We start from the raw sequence: 24,747 nt of genomic DNA on the forward strand, positions 1-24,747 counted from the left end.
TTTGCCTTAAAATTATAGATTTAAAGGATAGCAATTTGAAACCATAAAAGTAATAATCCAGGACATGGGTTCTTTGGATGAGAAACTAAAGCAACAGAACACTTAAAAATCCAACCTTTAGATTCATTTTTCATTTGCTCACTTCTGTTTTTCTCACTAATCAAACAAATATACAAAAGACAGAAAACCTACAAACAAAAACCCCATTTATTATAAACTAGCCTCTGCAGCACGCACGTAACTCAGACACTCTTCTATTTTTTTGAGTAAAGGTTAATAATTTACATCTATTATAATTAGAGATTACTACATTTTCCAATTACAAAAAAACCCAAGAGTGTGATGAAAAAATATTTCACCCGCAAATGCATAGCACACATCACACCCCTAGGTAATTTTGTAATTAAAAAATGTAGTAATTCCTAATTATAAAGGATACAAATTTTTAACTTTTACCCAAAAAAAAAAAAAAAAAAGAAGAAGAAGAAGAGTACCTCTAAGCACGCACTTACATGTGCGCTCAGAGGCTAGTACCACTTTACCACTATATATAGAAGGATTGATAAGGAGGATTTCCCCCCACTAAATACCACTATAAAATTATAAGAAACATTATATACAAATTGTTTCTTAATAGAAATGAATATTACACACATTGACAAATACTATCACAATTAATATCTTTGTTTTACAAAGCTAATTTCTAATAAAAACTACGTAATTGTCTTTGAAGTTGTATAATCAAGAAATAGTGCCTCTCACTAAAAAAATTGACAGCTTTTATAGGGTTAAGTAATTGTTCAAATAGTCACAAATAAAAATAACATCATAGTTTTATTTTTTAAGCAATTTAATATCAAGCAATGGAAAAGTACAAACAAATGATACTTTTCATAATGTCAAAATTCATCTCAAAATCGACCCAATTCAATGTACAATCAATGCTGGCTAATCAAGGAGTTCAATAGAACAATTAGACAATATTAAAGGAACATTCAAAGACTTGCAAACATTGTTTTGGAACTTTTTTTTTTAATAAAAATTTAATGCAACAGAATAGGTAAACAATGTCTTTTGTAATGGTAAACAGTGGCATCAATGTAAATCGAATAAAACATGAAGAAAACCTGTATATCATAATTTTTATTGAAGTTACAATGTCGTCTTTTATATATATATATATATATATTATTTTTTTTTAAAGTAACAGTATAAATTATTTTTAAAAAAAAAAGTTATATGATCCTTTTTTTAGAGAACTTACAAAAAAAAAAAAAATAAATAAAGGTTAAAATTTCAGTTTTAAAGTATATATAGATGTGCTTAAAGTATTTTTATAATGAAGGACATACATGTCCCCAACCCTTCATATGTAATATAATCACATCAAACAATAAAATTAAAAAAGAAAAAAAAATTACAGGCATAGAAACACAAATCGAATAAAAAACCCCAAATCTTCATATTCATTTTGATAATATTAATATCACCACTTAAGACTAAGTATTCTTTTCCTCATGCCGCTTGGCTTTCTCATTTAGGATTGGTAGGCCTGTACCTGTACCTCTTAGCTACAAACAAATATATAAAGAAGTTGAACAAGCTCAAAAGAGAAAGCAACCAGTAGAAGAGGTTCAAATGGTTCCTATTAATATTATTCCCTGCCAACCAACCTCCACTTCTTGTGCTCTTCTTTGTTGAAGCATTAACTATTTTGATAAGTATAGTACTGAAAAAATATCCAAGTGCCATGGAGCTCCAAAGGAAACAACTTGAGATGGATTTAAGGCCATTTGGTGCCTCTGAATAAAAAAATTCAAGAAGCCCCACGTAGGTGAACAAGTCTGCAATTCCAAATATGAAGTACTGAAATGATAGCCAGAATGTGCTAATAGGCAATGGCTGTATGACTGGGATTGCATCAAGCATATTATGGTCTCTTGCTACACCCTTTCGCTTCACTTCCATGAAGCCAGCCACGGTCATGGAGATGCATGAGAGAATAAGGCCAACTCCTATTCGTTGTAAGTGCGTGATGCCATTGGGAATGCCAGTGATTTTATGCGCTAAGGGTACGAAAATCCGATCATAGACAGGGATTATAATGATAATAAACAAGATTGGGATGATAGGGAGTGAGGCAGGTGGGATGTGGAAAGATTTAGAGATACTTGTGTCCATAGTGAGACCTTGTTGGACTGAGAAGGTTTGGAGCTGAGCCACACAAAGGGTCATGATAATTGTGCAACAAAATATTGGAAGCACGCCTAGTATTATTTTGGCATTTTCCACTTGAGTGACCCTGCATAGTTTCCATGGATTTGGAGCCTCTTCTAGATTACCATGTTGGATGGCTGCTTTGTCTAAAAATCTGCATATGATTAATTTTAGCATGGAATCTTAAGGCAAAGGTGTTAAAATATAGGAGGCTGGATATGAATATAAATTTTATACATATATTGTGTAAATTTTACATATCAAGTAAAAGGGGAAAAAGAAAAAAGGCATAATTTTTGTCAATATTGGGATAGAACCTGAAAATGTCTCTGTGAGGTAAAAATTCTGTTTCCATAGCAGCTTCATGGTCATGATCAATCTCATAGAGCTTTGTGAGGTCCTCTGGAAGGTCAAGATTTCTGTTACGAATGGCTGCAACATACACCTAAAAAAATGCAGCAAGTAAACAAACCTTTTTAGATTAGACCATGACTTAGTTGGAAGTATCCATAGAAATTATTCTATACACCTAGTGTACTACATTTTTCTCTACATAAGGGTAAGTCCCATGTATGTAACCCTAACATAAGGCTCATTAATTATTATACTAGAGGAGTGTATGGTATATTGAGTGTACTAAATAATTTCATGACAAGTAGGAAGATTTTGATCGCTAAGGCTTAACTAAGTACACAAACCTGTATAATTTCAATGATGGCGTTAGTTCGTTGAATAACTTGTATCCTGTACATTGGCAATCCTATGGCAAAGACGATGATAGCAAAGAGTATGGCAATGGAAGAGATCCCAAAGCCCCAGTCCCACCCTTTATGATCTTGGATCCACACATTTAGTGTTAAGCTGATAGCACCACCAATACATGCTGCTAATAGAAGGCAGTTGAAGAAGCTGGACATCTGCTTTTTTTCTTTTGGGTCCTTTTCATCAAATTGATCGGCACCATGTGATGGTAAAACAGCTTTCATTCCTGCAGACCCAGCAGCAAGCAAATATAGAGCAACATAGAGGAGGACAGCACTGATGCCACCAATTTTCTCACAGTGAGAAGTTGGGTCAAACACATTGCAAGGTGGGGGCTTCAGCTTGGGATAGTGAGCTTGTATTACTAGTAATACTAGTGCCTGGAGAAACATTCCCAACAAATATAAAAATTCTATAAAATTAGTTAATTTTCTCTACTGAAATCACAGGTCCTCCATATATAGTCCATATCATGGTCTCGTTTTCTTGAACATAAAATAGAAACTGAAAATCATTTGGATGACTGTATTTTTGGAGAACAAAGCCATAGGATCACTAGCACCCATTTAATGAAGTATTAATTCACAGATGTATTTTTCTTTTCAAAAAGTGTTCATTTCAATTCATATTAGAAAATTTATTATTCCCCAATCCGTACTTGTATGACATTTGTTAACAAGACCCTTTCTTTCTTTCTTCTTCTTTTTTTCCCCCCCAAAAAAACATAGACCCTTTATTAAATGATTATATTTACTCTTTTTTTCCCTAATTAGTTAAGGTTTGGATTTGTTTTTATATAGAAAATTACCTAATTAACTATGGCTGAATTAATTATGGCTAAGTTAATTACAATTAATTTATCAATTAAGACCTATTGTACGCAATTAATTGATTGAACTAAACATGGATACTAACAATTGCATGAATAGGCATATTAAGCGAATCAATAAAGATAAAGGGTAGAAAGTAAAGAGAAACAAACCCAAGATAACATTAGATATGTTATCGAAGAGGAGAACCAGAGTACTCGGTAAAAATATCTCTCTGCAGCTCCACTACTGAACCGATCCACTAAGTATATATAGTTGCGTGTTATAAGATTTATAAAAATCCCTCCAAGCTTAAAGTTACCCTTGTATTTGAGCCCTCTAAGCTTCTTCTCACAACTAACTATGCTGAGTCCTTTCTCTAACTTAGCTCTCGGATCCCGCAACCAAGTTTGGTTGCACCTTCGAGCCTCCAAGGCATTTGGCCAGCTCCAATGGTTCCCAAAGGTCCAAACAACACTCACAAAACTTGGGTAATGATGGGTGTGAAGAATCTGATCTCTCAAAGGATTGTCAATAGTGAGTGGGAAAAGTGTAGAGAACTAATGGTGTTTGGCTCTCACAAGGATAGGTCCAATTCTCTCAACTCTGAAGTGAGTGCTTAGGGTAAAATTCGTGAGAGATGGAAGGATATATAAATGTGGGGGAAGGGATGGAATAGCAAAGTGACCATTTTACAAATTTCTTAATTCATATATATATATATATATATCATTTCAAGAGTATGAAATTAGTGGACTGTTTTACAAATTTCACGGTATTCATTTACAAATTTGTAAACCAATTCAAGAGTGTGATATTCCTAGGGATCCATGAATTGTTTCTCAATAGCTTTTTAGTAACATTTTTTTTTTTAACACGAAAGCCCAATCCAAATACAAAACAAAGCCCATGAATACAAGATATTAAACATGAAAATACAATCAAATTAGTATGGAATAAACCAACACTAAATACAAGGAAGTTACAGCTTAACAAACTCGATAATTACAACAATGAGAATGGAGAATTTAAATCTTGATTATCCTTATAAAGGAGAGCAAGGTATGTTACTAATCACTCTTAATTATAGCTAAACTTTTAATTAAGATACCTAAAATTTTTAATTATCAAAGATTGTTATTAATATCACTATATCATTTGATGATGAGGTTGGATGGAGGATTTGCAAGCATACCACTAACTCGAGGCATCCTCCAATGAGAACAGCTTTATATCTGCCGATGTAAGTGTCTGCAAGAATAGCTACCAAGATAGACAGGATGTAACTAGCGCCCAAGAAGTTGGTTAGCTCATTAGCTGCATCGGCTAATTCCAAGTGCATCACCAGATTGAAGTATGTCGTCAAGTTCACAGCCAGAGCTAAAGTTGCCATGTTCTCAAAACCAAAAGGAGCTGCCACAGGGGACACAAGCGTTAATTTAGCAAAGTATCATGGAGACTAATTTTAGAAAAGACTTTGGATGAAAGGGACCAATAGTACTTTCACAAGACGAAAATTATGAAGAGTGATTAATTTTGTTTAATTGTGCATTAAGAACATTCTCTCATGAAGGTGTCTTGTCTCGAGAGTCATGTTGAACTCGTCCAATATATATCATGTTTTGTAAAATCTACATGTCAATGATAGTGCAAATATACATATCATGTAGGTAACTAAGTATAATAATTATGTCGTGCGTATAAATTCGATATTTAAAATCAGGCTAAGAGAAGTGGTTGAAAAATTTATATATAAAACTACCTCTTTGTTGTATATATAAATAAAATAAAATAAATTATCTTATTATCTATAAAATGAGAGATGATTGTTCCAACAAAGGATATATATTATTTAATTTTCTAAAATCATGGAAATTAGTTTCTTTGATTCTATTATTGTTGGTTTCATATGCATCATATTGTTTTGATAATTGGATTGCTCCCCTTAATTAAAGCATTACCAAACTCATTCTAGTTCAATCATTCTCTCTAGAGAAAATTTTGATAAATACTAGGCAAATTTTGAGAATTTGTAACAAGATGTTCTTTTTACAAGACTAACAAAAAAGAGATTGCAATTATATTGCGCTAACGAAACTATTTCAGACTTCACATTGACAATACGATCATTATGCTATATTTCTAAACAAATTAAGTAGAGTTTTTATGTACCTAGTACAAGCAACGCAGTTCTGGCTCCTCCATGTTTGCCCTTCACAGCTGTTCTTCCCTTCCAATCAACCTTTCCTTCAACAAGCTCAGGCTTCTCGAACGAAAAAGAAATTAAGACAATAGATAATGTTAAAGCATGAAAATTATATAACGTGTAACCCAAACGTGTGAGAGACACATGAAAATGAATTGAATAGAGGAGCAAAGTACCATAACTAATTGCAAGGTTCTTGACGAGAACAAATAGTTAGATGGATGGATCAATTGAGCTTTGTATTTATAAGAGTGCAAATAATGTAATTGGCCAGCAGGGGCCTGTGTTTGGCTTTTGCATTGGCAAATAATTCTTAGTGAGCTCAAATCTCAATGCCCCTTTTCTTCTTTCGGTGTATCTCTTGTGCCGCAAATCGCCCAACTTGGAAGTTGGAAGAGAGAATCTAGGAGCGCTGTCAAGACAGGAAATTATTGTGTACTTCCGAAATACCATAAATGCATACTCTCCCTTCTCACAAGAATGGTGGAGTCCCACTAATTAAATTCATGGTAGGACTCAACATTCATGTGAGAGAGAGGAGTATGCATTTATGGAATTCCGGGAATACACAATAATTTTCCTTATTAGACCCATGCCAACCAATTATATGTTAATTATTTTTGTTACACCAACCATGACTTATCATTTATATATATATATATATATATATTGTTATATTTATAAGAGTGCAAATAATGTAATTGGCCAGCAGGGGCCTGTGTTTGGCTTTTGCATTGGCAAATAATTCTTAGTAAGCTCAAATCTCAATGCCCCTTTTCTTCTTTCGGTGTATCTCTTGTGCCGCAAATCGCCAACTTGGAAGTTGGAAGAGAGAATCTAGGAGCGCTGTCAAGACAGGAAATTATTGTGTACTTCCGAAATACCATAAATGCATACTCTCCCTTCTCACAAGAATGGTGGAGTCTCACTAATTAAATTCATAGTAGGACTCAACATTCATGTGAGAGAGAGGAGTATGCATTTATGGAATTCCGGGAATACACAATAATTTTCCTTATTAGACCCATGCCAACCAATTATATGTTAATTATTTTTGTTACACCAACCATGACTTATCATATTTATATATATATATATATATATTGTTTCACTTTCCTTATAAAATAAATAAAATTTAAAGTGGATAAAAATGACACACGCGCGCACGCGCGCGCACACACACACATAACATCCTATAATTGGTTGATGAAGTATAAAGTGTAACACAACAAGACATAGAATATATATTACAAAAAGAATATGCTTGTGTTCCTCGAATGCTTTTTGGTATTATTTTAGAAAATAAAAATTATATGTTTGATTAGCATATTATTAGGCGGGAAATTATTGTGTACTCTCGAAGTACCATAAATGTGTACTCCTCCCTCTCACAAGAATGGTGGATCCCACTAATTAAATTCATGGTGGAATCCACCATTTATGTGAGAGGGAGGAGTATGCATTTATGATACTCCGGGAGTATACAATAATTTTCCTTATTAGACCCATGCCAACCAATTATATGTTAATTATTTTTGTTACACCGACCACAACTTATCATATATATAAATATATATATATACTGTTTCACTTTCCTTATAAAATAAATAAAATTTAAAGTGGATAAAAATGACACACACACACACACACACACACACACACATAACATCCTATAATTGGTTGATGAAGTATAAAGTGTAACACAACAAGACATAGAATATGTATTACAAAAAGAATATGCTTGTGTTCCTCGAAGGGTATTATTTTAGAAAATAAAAATTCTATGCTTGATTAGCAAATTATTAGGTGGGAAATTATTGTATACTCTTGGAGTACCATAAATGCGTATTCTCCCCTTTCGCAAGAATGGTGAGTCCCACTAATTAAATTCATGGTGGGACCTACCATTCATGCGAGAAAGAGAAGTACGTATTTATGGTACTCCGGGAGTACACAATAATTTTCCGTATTAGACCCATGCCAACCAATTATATGTAAATTATTTCTGTTACACCAACCACAACTTATCATATATATATATATATATATTGTTTTACTTTCCTTATAAAATAAATAAAATTTAAAGTGGATAAAAATGACACACACACACACAAACACAAATATATATATATATATATATAACATCCTGTAATTGGTTGATGGAGTATAAAGTGTAACACAACAAGACATAGAATATATATTACAAAAAGAATATGCTTGTGTTCCTCGAATGCTTTTTGGTATTATTTTAGAAAATAAAAATTATATGCTTGATTAGCATATTATTAGACCCATGCCAACCAATTATATGTTAATTATTAGTTCTATTTTTTACAATTCGATAGTTGAGCCAAAGGGAATATGAACATTTCTGTTTGAAATACCAGAACTTGCCATCTAATTAAGATAGAAGATTCTAGACCCAATCAACTATGTTATATTAGGGACAAAATTTAAAAAGGAAGTAGTGTTGTAACTCAACTTGTACTTTTTGATATTTTCAAATGAGAAGTCCACGCCTCATTGTAATTTGTAACATTTGAATTATCAAAATAAAATATAAAAAATAAAATTAAGGAGTACAGTATCTTAATTTATTTGTGATTATTTAAGTAATTTTATCTCTTAATTTTTATTATGGAGAAAAATTATAAATTTTTTTGAATGGTTTAATTATTATCGATTCTAATTGTTTGACCTTTTTGTAATAGTTTTCTTCAAATGGATTGCTTTTACTTGTGATGTTAATGTTTTTAATATATGTCAAATATTTCCTTTATAATTTTATTTCTTATTGATTTATTTGATAAGAAAAATTAATTAGTGTTATTATGTATGTATCTGTTTGAACATTTGATCTCGTATATGATTATATAAGGATTTGATAATATACCTTTTTTTTTTTTGAGGAACGATTTGATCATATACTTGACTGTTTTAAGTATGTCATTATTATGTTTAAATTTTTTAGTGTAAATATTTTAAATAATCTTTAAACGTTAATCTATCAAATTTTAACCATTTTTTTAGTTGATCTCCAAAACAACACCAATCCACCTCCCATATCCAAAACAACATCCACAAAATTTTGTTCTCGGAAAATCGCATCATCAAAGTTCACCTTCAAGATCGGCCATGGAGGTGGTTTCCAAATGGCACGGTGTGGAGGCTAATTGGACTAATCTGGCTCATTACCCTTCGTTGTTGTTGTTGCGCTTTTTTCCTTGTCTGGATTATTGACCATATTAAATACTTGCCATTGGGATTGCTAGGAATTAGAGTTAATAGGGGCAATAATTGCTGAGCTGTCATCATTCCCCGCATTTAATTAACCATATTGTTTTCCCCGTGTTGCCCTACTGCTAGCCTGGCTAGCTCTTTCCCTCTCATTAGACACGGTTTGATTGATTCGAGAAATTGAGTGGGAATTAATTACATCAAATTTAATTCCCTTAATTTCAGCGTTTTCCCTATATGTATTTAAAGCCTTATCATTTCCCCTTATTTGTAAATCAAATAAGTCAACCTCTGAAACCGAAGTAGGAACTGAAAATTTGGACTCCAAAGTAACTCCCTCATTATTAGAAGCATTAATAGGAGGTAATAAGGAGTCCGAAATCTGTTGGATTCCCTGAATTGGTTGTAATGTGTCTACGACTTCCACGCAATTAATTTCTTGTGCCTCACCCTTTTTATTGCCTTTTTATTGCCTTCAACGGACACCGTTGACCGCGTGTCCGTGCCACGTCGGGCCGCGTCCTGCTACGTGGCGAAGCGGACTCGCGCCGACGCGGCTCAAATCGGGCCGACTCGGGCCGATTCGGGTGATATGGCCGGTTCAGGCCGAAATTTAAAAAAAAAAAAAAAAAAAAAAAGTGCAAAACGCACCGGCCTTAACCCCTTTCTTCTTCTTCTTCTTCTTCTTCTTCTCTCTTCTTCTTTATTGCTTCTTCGTCTTCTTCTTCCGTTCTTTTCGCTAGAGCCTAGCGGTTCCCTTTTTTTTTTTTTTTTTGATAAGTTTGTTAAATGCCTTTCACTTAAAAGGCTTTACTTTCTGTACAGAAGGTAAAGCATTATTTTAGTTTTTGTGCTTTTGGTTTTTGTGCTCTCTGACCAAGCACGTGAGCCACAGCCACTAAGGCTTTTTTATTTATTTATTTATTTATTTATAATTTATGGGAAGTTCTTGTGCTCTCTGACCAAACACGTGACCCACAGCCACTAAGCTTCTTTTTTCTTTTTTCTTTTTTTTTTAGGAAGTTCTACCTATTTTAATACCTTTGTCAATAATTCAAGTATCAAAAACTTGTAAGTTGTATTTTAATTTATGAACATTATGAAATGTTTTAGTTTCAATCTTGTGAGTTGTATTTAATTTATGAACATCATGTTTTAATTATTATCTACTATTACTCTTAATTTGGGTATATGTTTATATAATGTGAAAAAGTNTTATTATTTATTTTATCAAATTTTCATAATTTTTATTTCAATAATTACCAAACAACGACTAGTTTTTTTTTTTTTTTTTGGAGAAAGAAACTGATGGATTTTATTAATAAAATTCAACTACATCCAATTGTAAAATCGAACCAAAATGAGATGGGACATCTTTCATCTACACTTGAAAATTTGGTATGCATAATGCATTTTTAGCTAGACTATGAGCAACCCCATTGTCGTTTCTCTTAATGTGAGAATACAACAATCCTTATCTACGAACATGTGAAAACCTAATACAATGAAATAAACTTGCAAAACATTTAACATCACGACTAAGTAAACCAAAGGATTCCAAAGACTGCAAATCTGCATTCAAAGCGTTCATTGCAATCTCTGAAACTCCCTCTGGGTGACATCTTCCAAACTCAGATTAGTATCAAACTGTAAAGCCTTCGATATAGCCAAAGTTTCAAGCTCTATGACAGTTAGGGGAGATGGATGATTTCAACCATGTGTGCCAAGCCTTTCCTTAGCATTCTCGGATGATCACTCCGGTCCCTGCCCTATCTTCTTTTTGAAACATTGTATCGATATAATTTGTGCCTGAACCCTCCACAATTACATCAATAGTTGATCTCCAAAACAACACCAATCCACCTCCCATATCCAAAACAACATCCACAAAATTGTTTATATGTTTATATAATGTGAAAAAGTATACTTAGCAATATATTAAAAATATAAATAAAAATATTTTTAATAATTTTTTAATCGCCGAGTCCCGCCGCACCCGCACCCACCTTTTTCAAAAATTGCCGAGTCCCGCACCCGCCCCCGCACCCGCACCCGAATCCCGAAACGCACCCGTGCTTCCTAGTCTGTAACGTCTCACCATCAATGGTCTTTAGTGCCACATCATCATTGCCCCCTTCTATCATCCCCTCTGCTGGCTGCACCACCACTGAACCTCCCTCACCCTCTTTCATCGAAGTTCTTGACTGCAGCTGAACACCATGGAATTGTGATGCCATGGTGAACTCACCGAGTTGTTGATCCCTATGAAGTATAAAACTTGTAATCTCCCTCTCTAATAGAGTAAAGTGACTCCATTTATCTAATAAGTCCTCCATACTAGTGATAGGTAAAGAGCAAACCAACTGTGTTTCCTTACAACCCCAAAAAAATAGAACCCCATTAGCTCTAAAGGTAACCTGTTACCTTAGAGATACAAACTCTCCTTCGTTAGAAGGGACAAAAACACTTCTACTGCCTAGGGGAAGAGAGCAAGCTCACTTCCTAAGACCGAGAGACTCTCCGTTGGTAAAGTTAGGAGCAACATTTTGAAGTAGATTGAGACACCCACTAGTTGGTTGCTTAATAAATGTTATTTGTATGAATAACATGTTAAATATGTCTTGATGGGTATGAATGAGTACTACCATGCATGATAGGACTAATTTAGTTTCAATTTTATATCTAGCAGTAGCGTGATAATATTTATTGCATTATTGCTATATGAATACAAAAATCCTAAAGTTACAAACAATTTCACAAACTATTGATGTAGCGAGTGGTTATTGGTAACTAAAAAGGTGATGTTTGGGGGGGGTGGGGGTAGGTTCAGATCTTTTATTCAATCGTCAAATATCAATAACTCTTGATACCACATTTTGTTCACCCTCGATTTGCATGCCGAACCCCCCGAAAATCCAAAAATATTATTTTCTCTCTATGGGGCCATGAGAACATCTAAAACGACGTGGTGCAATCTGTTCGGACACCGAAGCGCTCAAAGTGCCTTTTGCAGCCAAAATGACCAAAATGCTCCTAGTCAGCCCTAGATTCGACTGAAGACCAAAACAAGGTCCAAACTCTTGCAAAACAACGTTTTTCACATTTTTATGTCAAACCTGAGCTTCTCGGAGAATTTTAAACAATTTTGACTTGAAGTCGATTCCAAGTGGGCCCAAAACCCTAATTTTGATCAAACTACCAAAACGGGTTAAGGCTAATGCCATTGCAAAGATTATCCAATTCTCGTTCCAACAACTATTCATAGGTCAAAATTGGAGTTGAAATGGCTGAGATATCAGGAAAACTGTAATGACACACCGATCAATGCACTGCAAACTTCCGAGAGCCATAACTTTTGATTCGATTGTTGGATTTTTGAGTTCCATACGTTTTTAGAAACTAAAAATCAATATCTATCCAAAGGAGTCTGGATCAGCCTGATCAGGGGGGTTTGAGGCCAGCGGCCATTGAAAGGCTGCTGGCGGCCTTACAATGGCCATAGCCTCAATTTTCGCACCCAGGGCTATAAATAGCCCCAGGCACGCCCAAGACAGAGGAGGACACACATTTTTTGAAATTTTCCCTTTTGCCTAGTTGCTCTCTACTTTCTTTCTCTCTTCCAAACACCAAAAAAACACCAAAAAACACATCAAAGTCTCTTGATTCTTCTCTCTTCACCAATAACACAAGGTATTGCTTTTTCACCCAATCTTCGTTTCCTTGGTTCTATGCTTTGGATTTGGGGTTTAGGGGTGTGGATGTAGCTTTTTTAGCTATCATCCACACCCCTAACCTTCTAAATCTTTTTCCTAGCATTTTCTTGCTCTTTTTACCATAATAATATGCTTTGTTGTTTTTTTTGACATGTTTCTTGCTTTATCTTGTTTCTAGCATGTTTTTTTAGCTTAGATCCATGTTATTTTATTTTTTCTCACATGTTTATTTGTCCCGATCTACATGCTTAGGGTTTTTATGCCATGTTTTGTGCTTAGATCTATTTTTACACACTTATATGTTTAGATCTATATGCTTAGGGATTTATACCATGTTTCCTTTGTTTTGTTCCTCTCTCTGCTTTATGTTGTTGTTAGGGTTATATGCTCACATGCTTGATACCATGTCCATTTATGCTTTTCTTGAATCAATGTGTTCGTATGCTTTTTGCCATGTTTTATGCTTAGATCCGCATCTGTACACGCTTGTATGCTTGGATTCATGTTCTACCATGTTTATGTGCTAGCTTTCATATGTTCACACACACGTTGCCATGCCTATGCCTAGATCTACATTTTTACATGCTTGCATGCTCGGATCTATGTTTTCACATGCTTATATGTCTAGATTTATATTTTCACATGCTAGTGTGCTTGGGTCTATGCTCTGCTTGCTTTATGTCATTTTCCATGTGCTTGTGCTCTCCATACCATGTTTGTATGCCTAGACCTAGGCTATATTTGTTTTACCATGTGCTATTGCAGCCCCTTTTGTCGCTTTATCTTTCTTTCTTGTGTTTTGGCCTATTGGTTCGAACTTGATCTAGACCCTATGGTCTTTGTATCATCCATATACCTTGGCCCATATCAAAGGGTTTGGATCACCCGTTTTGCATGTCTATGCTTGCTTACTTCTATGCTTTATGCTTGTGTTAGCCTTTCTATTTGGCTTTGCCACACTTGACACCCTTAGCAGGTCGTGGTTTTGTGGTTACATCCAATGCCCATGAGGCCTTGCTTGGATGTAGCCACTTAGGATGCATTGTTGTGATGTTGGTTGCTTCATGCACACCTTCCCCCTTTTCTGCCCCATGCGATGATATGCTTACCATGCTTGTTTGCGCCACCCATTGGCTTGCCATGCATCTTTACACGCTTGTTTACATGTCTATGCATGAGTCTTGCTTACTAGTTGTGAGAGACTACCAAAATTGGGGGTGCCTCTAAAAAAAAAGATTTGGGTACTTTTTATCGCACCTCTCCTTTTGGGTGTGGTATGGAGTTGCCACGTATTTTTTTTTATACAAAAAAAATAAATAAATAAATATATGACTGAATTATTCTCTTCATTGATTGAATAAAAATTACGTATTTGAAAAATTGAAAATTTACGTGGCTTTAGGTCCTAGTTACAATCTACCCAAAATAAAAATAAAGACAAGGCTAGATCTACTTAACCAAAGACCTAAATCCAAAGGCTATGTTACAGAATGGGAAGGTGTTAGGCACCCATTCCGCCCAGACAAAGTCTGGTCTTCTAGACTCTTGTAACCAATGTACCTTTTTATGCATGTCATGAATGATATGTTGAACATGTGAAAAAATTAAATCACAAAAATTTATTTATGAATGAAATCTCTTCTTCTAAAAAGAATTAGATCTGTTTTGGTTGGTAAAAAAAATTGATTTTGATTTGTCAAAATACTAGATATGTTTTGTAGTACGTAGAAAAAAAAGTGGTTTTTGGAGATAAAAATTTAGATCTGTGTTTATCACATAAAACAAAATCTTTTGGTTTGAAAAAGTATCAGATTTGTTTTCTAAGAACTAAAAAAAATGGTTTTCGATAATAGAAAAAGCAGATCTGTTTTATGATAAAATAAAGGCGAAAAGCACATTTTAGTCCCTACATTTTTAGGCGATTCCTATTTTAGTCCCTAAATTTTATTTTTATCGCTTTTAATCCTTATCCTGAAAAACGGTTTCCATTTTGGTCCCTACTGTTAGTGCCCTAACGGTAAAGTCCTAGGTGGCAGACGAAAACTGACGTGGTGCTAATGTAACAATTAAAATATTATTAAAAAATATTATTTGGCTTTTTTTTTAATGCCACATCAGCTAATTAATTTTTTATAAAAAGCCATGCCAGCAAATTTAAACCAAAAAAGAAAATAAATTAAAAAACAAAACTTAAATTAAAAACACAAACCCAGATCTAACACAATCCCAGAAATAAAATAAATTAAAAACAAACATTAAAACCTAAATAAAGTATATAAAACCAAAATTTCCTTTTCTTATCTCTCTCTCCCTCTCGGGTCAAACTCACAAGTAGTGTGATCTATTTATCTCTCTCTGTCCATTACAATTTGCATCATCGACGGCGGCACGGTGGCATCGACATCGACATCGACGACTCCTCAGTGGCCAACTCCTCCGCTGCTACTGCTCCTCCAACTCAAACCCATTCTCCGCCGCTACCCCGAACTGTTGGGTCTCAAAAAATCCCTCCTTCTTCTTCCATTTCCGATTCTTTCTATCTCGTCGGAGTCATGGTGTTTGCTGTTTTGGGAAATGGGTTTAATCGGCGGGGTGTTGGTGGTGGTGGTTTTGGGATCTGTTGGTCGGTGGTGGTGGCGGTGGACTCCTTCGTGGCCAACTCCTCCGCCGCTACTGCTCCTCCAACGCAAACCATTCTTCGCTGCTACCCTGAACTGTTGGGTCTCAAAAAATCCCTCCTTCTTCTTCCATTTCCGATTCGTTCTCTCTCGTCGGAGTCATGGTGTTTACTGTTTTGGGAAATGGGTTTGATCAGCGGGTGGTGGTGGTGGTGGTTTTGGGATCTGTTGGTCGGTGGTGGGGTGGTGGTGGTGGCGGTGGTTTTGGGATCTGGGTTTGATGGTGGTCGTGGTTTTGGGATCTGGGTTTGATTATAGGTTTATGGGTTTGTTGGAGATTGGTTTGGTTACTGGGTTTGTGGTTTTGATTTGCTGAAGATTTGGTTTTGAGTTCTTGGGTTGCTGGGTTTGATTTGGGAGTTCTTGATTGCTGGGTTTGAGTTCTTGATTTGCTGGAGATTTGAGTTCTTGGTATCTTCATTCTTCCTGTTAGCATTTAATTTAATTTTTTTTTCTTGTTTTCATTTATGTCCTAGTGATTTGGGTTTGAGATCTTGGGCTGCTGGGTTTGTGATCTTGTGATGGTTATGAGTTCTTGGATGCTGGATTTGATTTGAGAAGAATTTGAAGAATAAGTTGTAAAATGAAGAACAAGTTGAAGAACACTAAGAACATTAAGAAATTTTTTTTAATTAAAATTTTTAATTAAATTAAATTTAAGGTTTTTTTTAATTTAATTTATTTTTTAAAATTTGCTGACATGGCCTTTTACAAAAAATTAATTAGCTGACGTGGCATTAAAAAAAAGCCAAATAATATTTTTTAATAATATTTTAATTGTTACATTAGCGCCACGTCAGTTTCTGTCTGCCACTTAGGACTTTACCGTTAGGGCACTAACAGTAGGGACCAAAATAGAAACCGTTTTTTAGGATAGGGACTAAAAGCGGTAAAAATAAAATTTAGAGACTAAAATAGAAATCGCCTAAAAATGTAGGGACTAAAATGTGCTTTTCGCCAAAAATAAAAAAGGGGTTTCTAATAGTAGAAAAATCAGATCTGTTTTTTATATGTTCTAAAAGAATGAAAAATATTTTTTTTTTCTTTTTTAAGAAGAGAGTTTCACTCATTATTTAAATTTATGCAACATGAACTAAATATAAACACAATCATGTTTAACCTTTTTTTTTTTTTTTTCAAAAATTTGCATGCATTAAAAAATCAAATATGTATCTAGGGAAGATACAAATCAGTTTTGATTAAAGAAAGTTCAGATTTACATTTAAGGAAGATGCAGATTTGTTTTATTTTGAAGAAAAATTCAGATCTATATCTAAAGAAGACGTAGATCTATTTTATTTTGAAGACAAAGAGTTAATTACATGCAGATTATTGACATTCAAGAAGGAGATTGTAACAATTGTATAAATCATGCTTTAAACAAAACAATGATCAATAATTCATATATATATATATATATATATAAACATTCATCATCATAAAGAAGAAGCATAAGAAAAAGAAAGGGTGATGGAAACAACCTTTTGCCTGGGCACTATTTGTTCTTGAGAGGATGTTTTAGGGTTCAAAGAAATTTGTTCAATTTTCTTTGAAACCTGCAAACCCTAATTTAAGCAACAAAACTCAGAGAGGGGATCATAAAATATGAGGTTTCTATTTATAGAGGTCAAAGGACTCTACAAAAATAGGCATGGATGATTAGGATGTGAATCTAGACGCATCCTTTTGCAAAAAGATCGAAAAGGCTGTGCCTTATCGTCATCCGAAGGCCTTTGTTTGGGCCAAAGCTCAAAACATGGAAATTCGGCCCTTTTGGAGTGCCGAACTGTTCGGCACTCCAAAAGTGCTGAATTGGCCATTGGACACCAAATACTCTTTCATGTTCGGGTGTCGTCTGGACTCTTCTTCTAGGGTTTTTTGACCGATTCTTGTACCCAGACGTGTTTTCATCCTCTGTCTGTGATTTTTCATCTCTTTTCTAGACAATTTAGGTCATTTAAGAACAATTTTCTTGTAGATAAATATCCTAAAATAAATCTTGATAAAGTTCAGATTATCCTCAATTTTATTGTTATCCAATCATCCCTTTTATTGCTATGCATGCAATCCTATTTTAAACACTATTTATCAACTAATCACAAAATTATTTAATTAATTTAAATTGTTTAACAATTAGAATTAATTTAAATTGATCATGTGTGGTCAACTCTACCTAGACACAATGCATGTTGACCATGCAAACTTGATTATGTGATATCTTTCGATTCGATGGTCTAACTTGAAAACCGAAAACACCATTGCAACTGTTAGAATATCAAGATCATTTTATGATATGCAATAAATGAATGAAGTAATGCATGTTATGCAAAGACAAATTGATGCATGTAATGCAATTATGATTTTTAGGGTATATGGATGGTCATTCAAGTCATTCTCCTTGATTAAATCATGGGTGCAAAATTGAGTGTCTACAGAATGCACCTCGTTGACAGAGCTTGAAAGCGAATGTCAATGTAAAACAAAGACACTGATTTTAGCGACCATGATTTAATTGAGGTTGAGTTTTCAAAAATTACCTAGCCCTCAAACCTAAAATTTTGGAACAGAAGACTAGTGCCTTATCTTTTGACAAAAAATGAAAATACTTGNTTTAGGTCATTTAAGAACAATTTTCTTGTAGATAAATATCCTAAAATAAATCTTGATAAAGTTCAGATTATCCTCAATTTTATTGTTATCCAATCATCCCTTTTATTGCTATGCATGCAATCCTATTTTAAACACTATTTATCAACTAATCACAAAATTATTTAATTAATTTAAATTGTTTAACAATTAGAATTAATTTAAATTGATCATGTGTGGTCAACTCTACCTAGACACAATGCATGTTGACCATGCAAACTTGATTATGTGATATCTTTCGATTCGATGGTCTAACTTGAAAACCGAAAACACCATTGCAACTGTTAGAATATCAAGATCATTTTATGATATGCAATAAATGAATGAAGTAATGCATGTTATGCAAAGACAAATTGATGCATGTAATGCAATTATGATTTTTAGGGTATATGGATGGTCATTCAAGTCATTCTCCTTGATTAAATCATGGGTGCAAAATTGAGTGTCTACAGAATGCACCTCGTTGACAGAGCTTGAAAAGCGAATGTCAATGTAAAACAAAGACACTGATTTTAGCACCATGATTTAATTGAGGTTGAGTTTTCAAAAATTACCTAGCCCTCAAACCTAAAATTTTGGAACAGAGAACTAGTGCCTTATCTTTTGACAAAAAATGAAAATACTTGACTTAGCTGGTAGTTGATGACTCTAGACATGATTCTTGGTAATTGAGGTGACCAAAGCACTTCTCTACCTCAATCTTGATGAAAAGGTAATCAAATGGCTTCTCTACCTTGAAACTGGAATTGTCTGTGACCTAAGGGCTTCTCTACCTCAATCTTGACGAAAGGCAATCAAATGACTTATCTACCTTGAAACCGGAGCTGTTGGAATGTCGATTAAATGTCTTCTTCTACTTTGATCTGGAATTGTTGGAGTGTCAATCAAATGTCTTCTTCTAGTCTGATCTAGAATTATTGGAATGCCGATTAAAGGTCTTCTTCTACTTTGATCTGGATTGTTGGAATGTCGATCAAAGGTCTTCTTCTACTTTAATCTGGAATTGTTGGAGTGTTGATCAAAGGTTTTCTTCTACTTTGATCTGGAATTGTTGGAGTGTTGATCAAAGGTCTTCTTCTACTTTGATTTGGAATTGAAATATCAATCAAAGGTTCTCTTCTACTTTGATCTGGAATTGAAATGTCGATCAAAGGTCTTCTTCTACTTCGATCTGGAATTGAAATATCGATCAAAGATCTTCTTTTACTTTGATCAAAGGTCTTCTTGTCTTCTTCTACTTTGATCTGGAATTGAAATGTTGATCAAAGGTCTTCTTTTACTTCGATCTGGAATTGAAATGTTGATCAAAGGTTTTTTACTTCGATCTGGAATTGAAATGTCGGTCAAAGGTCTTCTTCTACTTTGATCTCAATCTGGAATTGTTGCTTGCAAAAGTCAAAATTTAGAATTAGACTTTAACTGATTGGTGCTTCGTGGTCCCACTGTTTTTGAGATGTGTGATTTTTATTTGCTTATTCTTGATTTGAACTTTATCAAGAAAAGTTTAATTGACAAAAGATTTTTCTTTTGAGAAACATTTGATTTTTGAAACTTGGAAATTTTGAAATTTTTATTTCAAATTTTGAGACTTTGGAACTTAGAAATCTTGACTTGAAGTTTGGAACTTGAAATCTAAAATTTTGAAACTTAGAATTTTGAAAATTGAGCCTTGAAATTTTGATCATGAAATCTGAGGCTCTAAATTTTGAAAACTTATGATTTGAGTTTAGTATTTGGGCATTGAGAATGTGAAAATGAAAATTTGGGAATGAAAATTTTGAATTGAAAATTTGGATTTTGAAAGATACTTAAAAACTTTGAAAAATATATTTTTTTTTTTGGTTGACTAAGTTGACTCAGCTTTTGGCTGAGTTTAAGTGTGGGGGCCGAAATTTCGCCCCCCCCCCCCCCCACTTCTTTGTCTCTTCTCTTTTTCTTTTTTTGCTTCATTTTTCATCAACTTCTCTTCCTCTATTGACACTATTCACCTTCTTCCTCTCCTTGATTTTTCTTCTTTATCTCACCATTTCTCTTCACAAAAAGAACTTTTCTAAGCTTCTTAACTTTCCCTCATCCATCTCTATCAATATTTCTTTAGATATTTGTGTTTTGAGCATTTTCTTCATACACCCATTTTTGGTGAAACCCATTTTCTTTGCATCAAAACGGCTTCTTCCTCAAAGGGATCTTCTTTTCTTGCTTTTCTTGGGAAGAAATATGATCCAACATTTGATTGACATGATGATGATGGACTTCTTCAAGACCCTAGAACCCATGCTCCATATTGTCATGTAGACACCAAGATGGGTTTTTGTTTGGTTTCTTTGCTTGGAAAAATGTTGTTACATATTTTATTGAAAGTTTCATGGTTAGATATTGTCATTTGGTTATTTTGAAATTTTGGGGCATTGTGTGATTGATCATGTTTGGAAATGTTGGCTTTGGAGCATTCTTGAAGTGTTGTTTTTTCTTTGATCATGGTGCAATTTGGATAATGTGGGTGGCTTATGGAATTTTGACAATGTAGGTAATTTGTGATGTTGTTGGATGAATTTTGGTTTGGATTTTGAGAGTATTGCATTGTGAAAAATTTGTGTTAGGCTTAAATGAATGTGCTCATGGTATATGTGGGAAAAGTTTATTGGTATATGAAAACTTAGTTTTACGGACATGGCAAAATTTTGTGGGTATGTGCATGGACATATTTGTGGGTATTGGCAAATTTTGACTTATGGAAAAATTTTGTTGGGTATGTGATATTGATTCTTAGAAAATTTTTGTGGTTATGATTTTGGCTATGTGAGAAATTATTTGTGCATGAACTTGTGGGAATTTTTATCTTAATCATGTAGGAATTTTTTCTTTTTGCATTACAGAAAAATTTGGTAGTTGTGTATGGACATTACTTTCATGAATTTCTTAGTCTTTTTTGAGACTGGGACTTTGACCTGCCAGAGAGTCGCAAAAACCTTCTAAGTAAGCTCGCGACTAGGGACACGCGACTAGCTTGACCCGTGAGGCAAGTCGCCAAAATAGGGTTGCATAGTTTTTGAAATTTTTGACATTTCTCAAAATAAAAACACTTTCCAAAAAAAATTAAAACACTTAAAAATATTTTTATGTTTGATCAACATATAATTGAGCATGTGCAACATATTTAATCAAATACAATACACAAATAAATAAGGCATACATTGAACATAGGCATGTGTGATATGTGTGGGTACCAAAAATGAGATAGTTCTTAGTCTAATGTGAAGCTTCAATGATCAATTCAACCAAGTCATACATAATTAGCATGAGGATAAGTGACCTATCTCAATTATAGAAATATGCATATATGACATCCCACAAAACTTGATTACATAATTTTGAAGATTTTTATTTGGCTTCATATACATCATATCATTTGATCTTTTTGAATCAATACATCTCATTTTGAGATCGATGCCTGAAATTTTTGATATTTCAATTTGATGAACAAGCCTTTGGCTTTTTGGGCATTATACATTTTTCATACAAGTCGCTTTCTCTTTTTTCTAGTCAAATACTAGTATGTGCGACGGCTTTTACAGCTCATTATCTCTTTTCATTTTGAGATTTACATTTGTTGAGCTCTTTAAGCAAAAATAAATAAATAAATAAAAGAGTGGGAAGATATATAGGCACAAATCTATGCAAGTTTCAAGATCAACAAAACCATTGACTAATCATTCATGACAAGTTTGAAGATCTATTTACAACAATCACATAGATGTCAAGATCTTTCCCACAATGATATGAGTGCAGCAAGAACAAGTTATGCTCGTAAATGCACAAAGCCATAAGCATAAAGGTACAAGGCAAAACATGTTTGTAACAATACACAATAATGTCAATCAAACTTTTTGAATTTTCTACTTTTTATGTGTTTTTGATTAAAAAAAAAATGCAAAAACATTCAATGCAAATAGCAAACAAACACAATTTTCAGCATAAGCTGGAAGGATAACAAAAAGCACACAACCAATCAAAATCACAACGCATAGGAAGTATTAATGCATAGGCATGTTGTAATGCTTATGCATGAGTATCCCTCTTCACCCACACGGTACGTGTATTTGGGATGATATCCCTAGAGGATTGGGTACTATTGTTTTGGCTTTCAAACCTTTTGTTGAAGCTTGTCAAGTAGGTGGTAAATGCACTGATCATCTTCATTACATCTCCAATGTTAGGCACAGCTTCTCCCCCTTTTGATTGCTTGGGGTTCCCTTTATCCTTTCTTTGTCCACTTGGCCTTTGATAGTTGCCATTCTTTAATGCCCAAAGCTTATGACAATTCGGTCTGGTGTGTCCTTGAATTCCACAATATGGCAGAAATGTTGAGTTCTCGGACCTTTTTCTGACTTCGAGAGTGATTTCCCTTGAGCATTAGGTTTGACCACTGATTTTTTAGGTGGCTTAGCCAAAACCGTTGGCCAATCACATTCCGCTTCTTCTCCAATTTCACTTTGATAGTTGCCATTCTTTAATGCCTAAAGCTTATGACAAATCGGTCTGGTGTGTTCTTGAATTCCATAGTGATGATAGAAATGTTGAGTTCTCGGACCTCTTTGTGACTTTGGGAGTGATTTTTCTTGAGCCTTAGGTTTGACCACTGATTGGTTAGGTGGCTTAGTTAAAAATTGTTGGTCAGTCACATTCCGCTTCTTCTCCGGTTTCACTTTCTCAACAACTGAAGTTTCTACCATTAGTTCCTTAGCTTTCACAAACTTCATTTCCTTGGACACTTTTACACTCGAACTGCTCTCTCTGGTGTATCCCAATCTGCTTTTGTCGAAGAAAGGTTTTTGATGAGCAAGCACTTCATCAAGCTTCTTTGAGGAGACTTTAGCATTAGCTTGAATCACCTCAAGCTCAAGAAATTTTATTTTTGAGTAGGCTTCAGTTAGGTCTCCATTTAGCGTCTCCATTTCATATTTGGTCTCCTTGTATCACACTAGAAGACTTCTATAATCTTCCTTTGCCCTCTTCATCTCTTTAATGGCTGCCTTAGCCACTCTTGCATATTCTCCTGACTTCTCAAGGGGGGAATTGTATGTTTCTTGCAGTCCCACTATTCGTTCATCAACCTCATTATCGGATTCCTCTACTATCCCCATTGACTCCAATTCAGTGTGCTCACCAAGCTCTTCCACTAGCACACTTAAATCATTCAAAGATTTTACAGGAGCAATGGTCATGAATGTAGAGAAGTTTCCCTCTCCATCATAGCTTTCATCTGAATTTGAATTAGAGGAGTTTGAATCACTGAGAGTAGTGGCATACACCTTGCCCTTCCCTCTTAAATAATTGGGACACTCTTTCTTGAGATGTCCATGTTCGTTGCATTCGAAGCACATGATTCCTTGAGAGGATTGAGACTCCTTCCCATCTTTCCTTTTGAAGTCCTTTTCCTCCTTTCCGAAACTTAGGAATTTTCCCTTCTCAGCAAATTTTCCATTCTTCTTGAACTTCAAGAATTTTCGAAAATTCTTGACAAGATATGCCACATCTTTCTCGCCTCATCCTCATCCGATGAGTCGTGAGCTTTCACCCTCTCATTAATCATCTTAAGAGCACGGATTTGCTCTTCCTTTGTGATGGCAATGATAGCTCATAAGTTTGAAGTGAGCTAATTAGTTCTTGAACTTTGATATCATTAAGGTACTAGCTTTCTTCAATTGTTGTAACCTTTGCACAGAAGCTCTCCGACAAAGATCGAAGGATTTTCCTTACTATCTTTGAGTCCTCCGTCTCTTCACCTAAGTTGAACTTGCCAATAACCACCTCATTTAGCTTGCCATAGAATGAGTCAAATGAATCATTTTCGCTCATTTTTAGCTCTTTAAATCGAGTGGTCAACATCTGCAACTTAGTATCCTTCACCTTCTTAGTGCCTTCATACGTGGTCTCCAATATTTTACACGCCTCCTTGGCAACAGTAACGTGAGATATCCTGTGAAACTTATCTGGAGATACACCACAAAAAATTCCATTTAAAGCTTTAATGTTAGCGTTAGCTGCCGCAAGGGCTACCTTATCCCAAGTGGATTTAGCAGCCTCTGGCCTAGTCCATCCTACATCTACTGCATCCCAAACAGTCTCATCGATTTAACATAGGAATGCCCTAATGTGGAATTTCCAAAATGCATAGTTGCTTCCATCAAAATATGGTGGAACATTGAGAGATTGAGATCGATCCATCTTAATGGGGTCAAAGATCGCACTTAGGTAATTAAACCATAACAAGTCCACCTGTTCTGATTCCAATTGAATGTTCAAATACTGTGTAAAACACCTATGAACGTTTAGAATGTAAGGTTCGTATAATGAAAATGCATGAGCATGTGATATGCAATAGTAAAAATATCATAGGCTCAGCCTAATCCAAACCTACCAGCACACAATCATTTCAACAAAGTCAAAACACATCTAAAATGCATGAAACATTGTCA

At 34.5% G+C, this 24,747-nt stretch overlaps 1 protein-coding gene across 1 annotated transcript; it reads right to left on the reverse strand.

The window, feature by feature from the left end:
* Nucleotides 1-1,533: 1,533 nt before the first annotated feature.
* LOC112039590 (protein NRT1/ PTR FAMILY 4.5) lies at nt 1,534-23,223 on the reverse strand. The gene is made up of 6 exons (XM_065768237.1): nt 22,951-23,223; nt 5,961-6,051; nt 4,984-5,201; nt 2,916-3,359; nt 2,535-2,662; nt 1,534-2,371 (listed from the first exon to the last, which is right to left on the reverse strand). The coding sequence occupies exons 1-6, from the start codon at nt 23,221-23,223 to the stop codon at nt 1,534-1,536; spliced, it is 1,992 nt and encodes a 663-aa protein (XP_065624309.1).
* Between the last annotated feature and the right edge of the window lie 1,524 nt (nt 23,224-24,747).

This window comes from Quercus suber, unplaced genomic scaffold (genome assembly GCF_002906115.3).
Source record: "Quercus suber isolate HL8 unplaced genomic scaffold, Cork oak 2.0 scaffold_911, whole genome shotgun sequence".
Lineage (NCBI taxonomy): Eukaryota > Viridiplantae > Streptophyta > Magnoliopsida > Fagales > Fagaceae > Quercus > Quercus suber.

What these genes read in the sequence shown, in the direction of transcription:
- LOC112039590 (XM_065768237.1), bottom strand. Translation starts at nt 23,223, where the DNA reads ATGGAGACGCTAAATGGAGACCTAACTGAAGCCTACTCAAAAATAAAA. An exon ending in CCATCATTGAAATTATACAG is followed by an intron (nt 2,663 to 2,915) that starts GTTTGTGTACTT and finishes GCATTTTTTTAG; the next exon opens with GTGTATGTTGCAGCCATTCG. An exon ending in CCTCACAGAGACATTTTCAG is followed by an intron (nt 2,372 to 2,534) that starts GTTCTATCCCAA and finishes AATCATATGCAG; the next exon opens with ATTTTTAGACAAAGCAGCCA.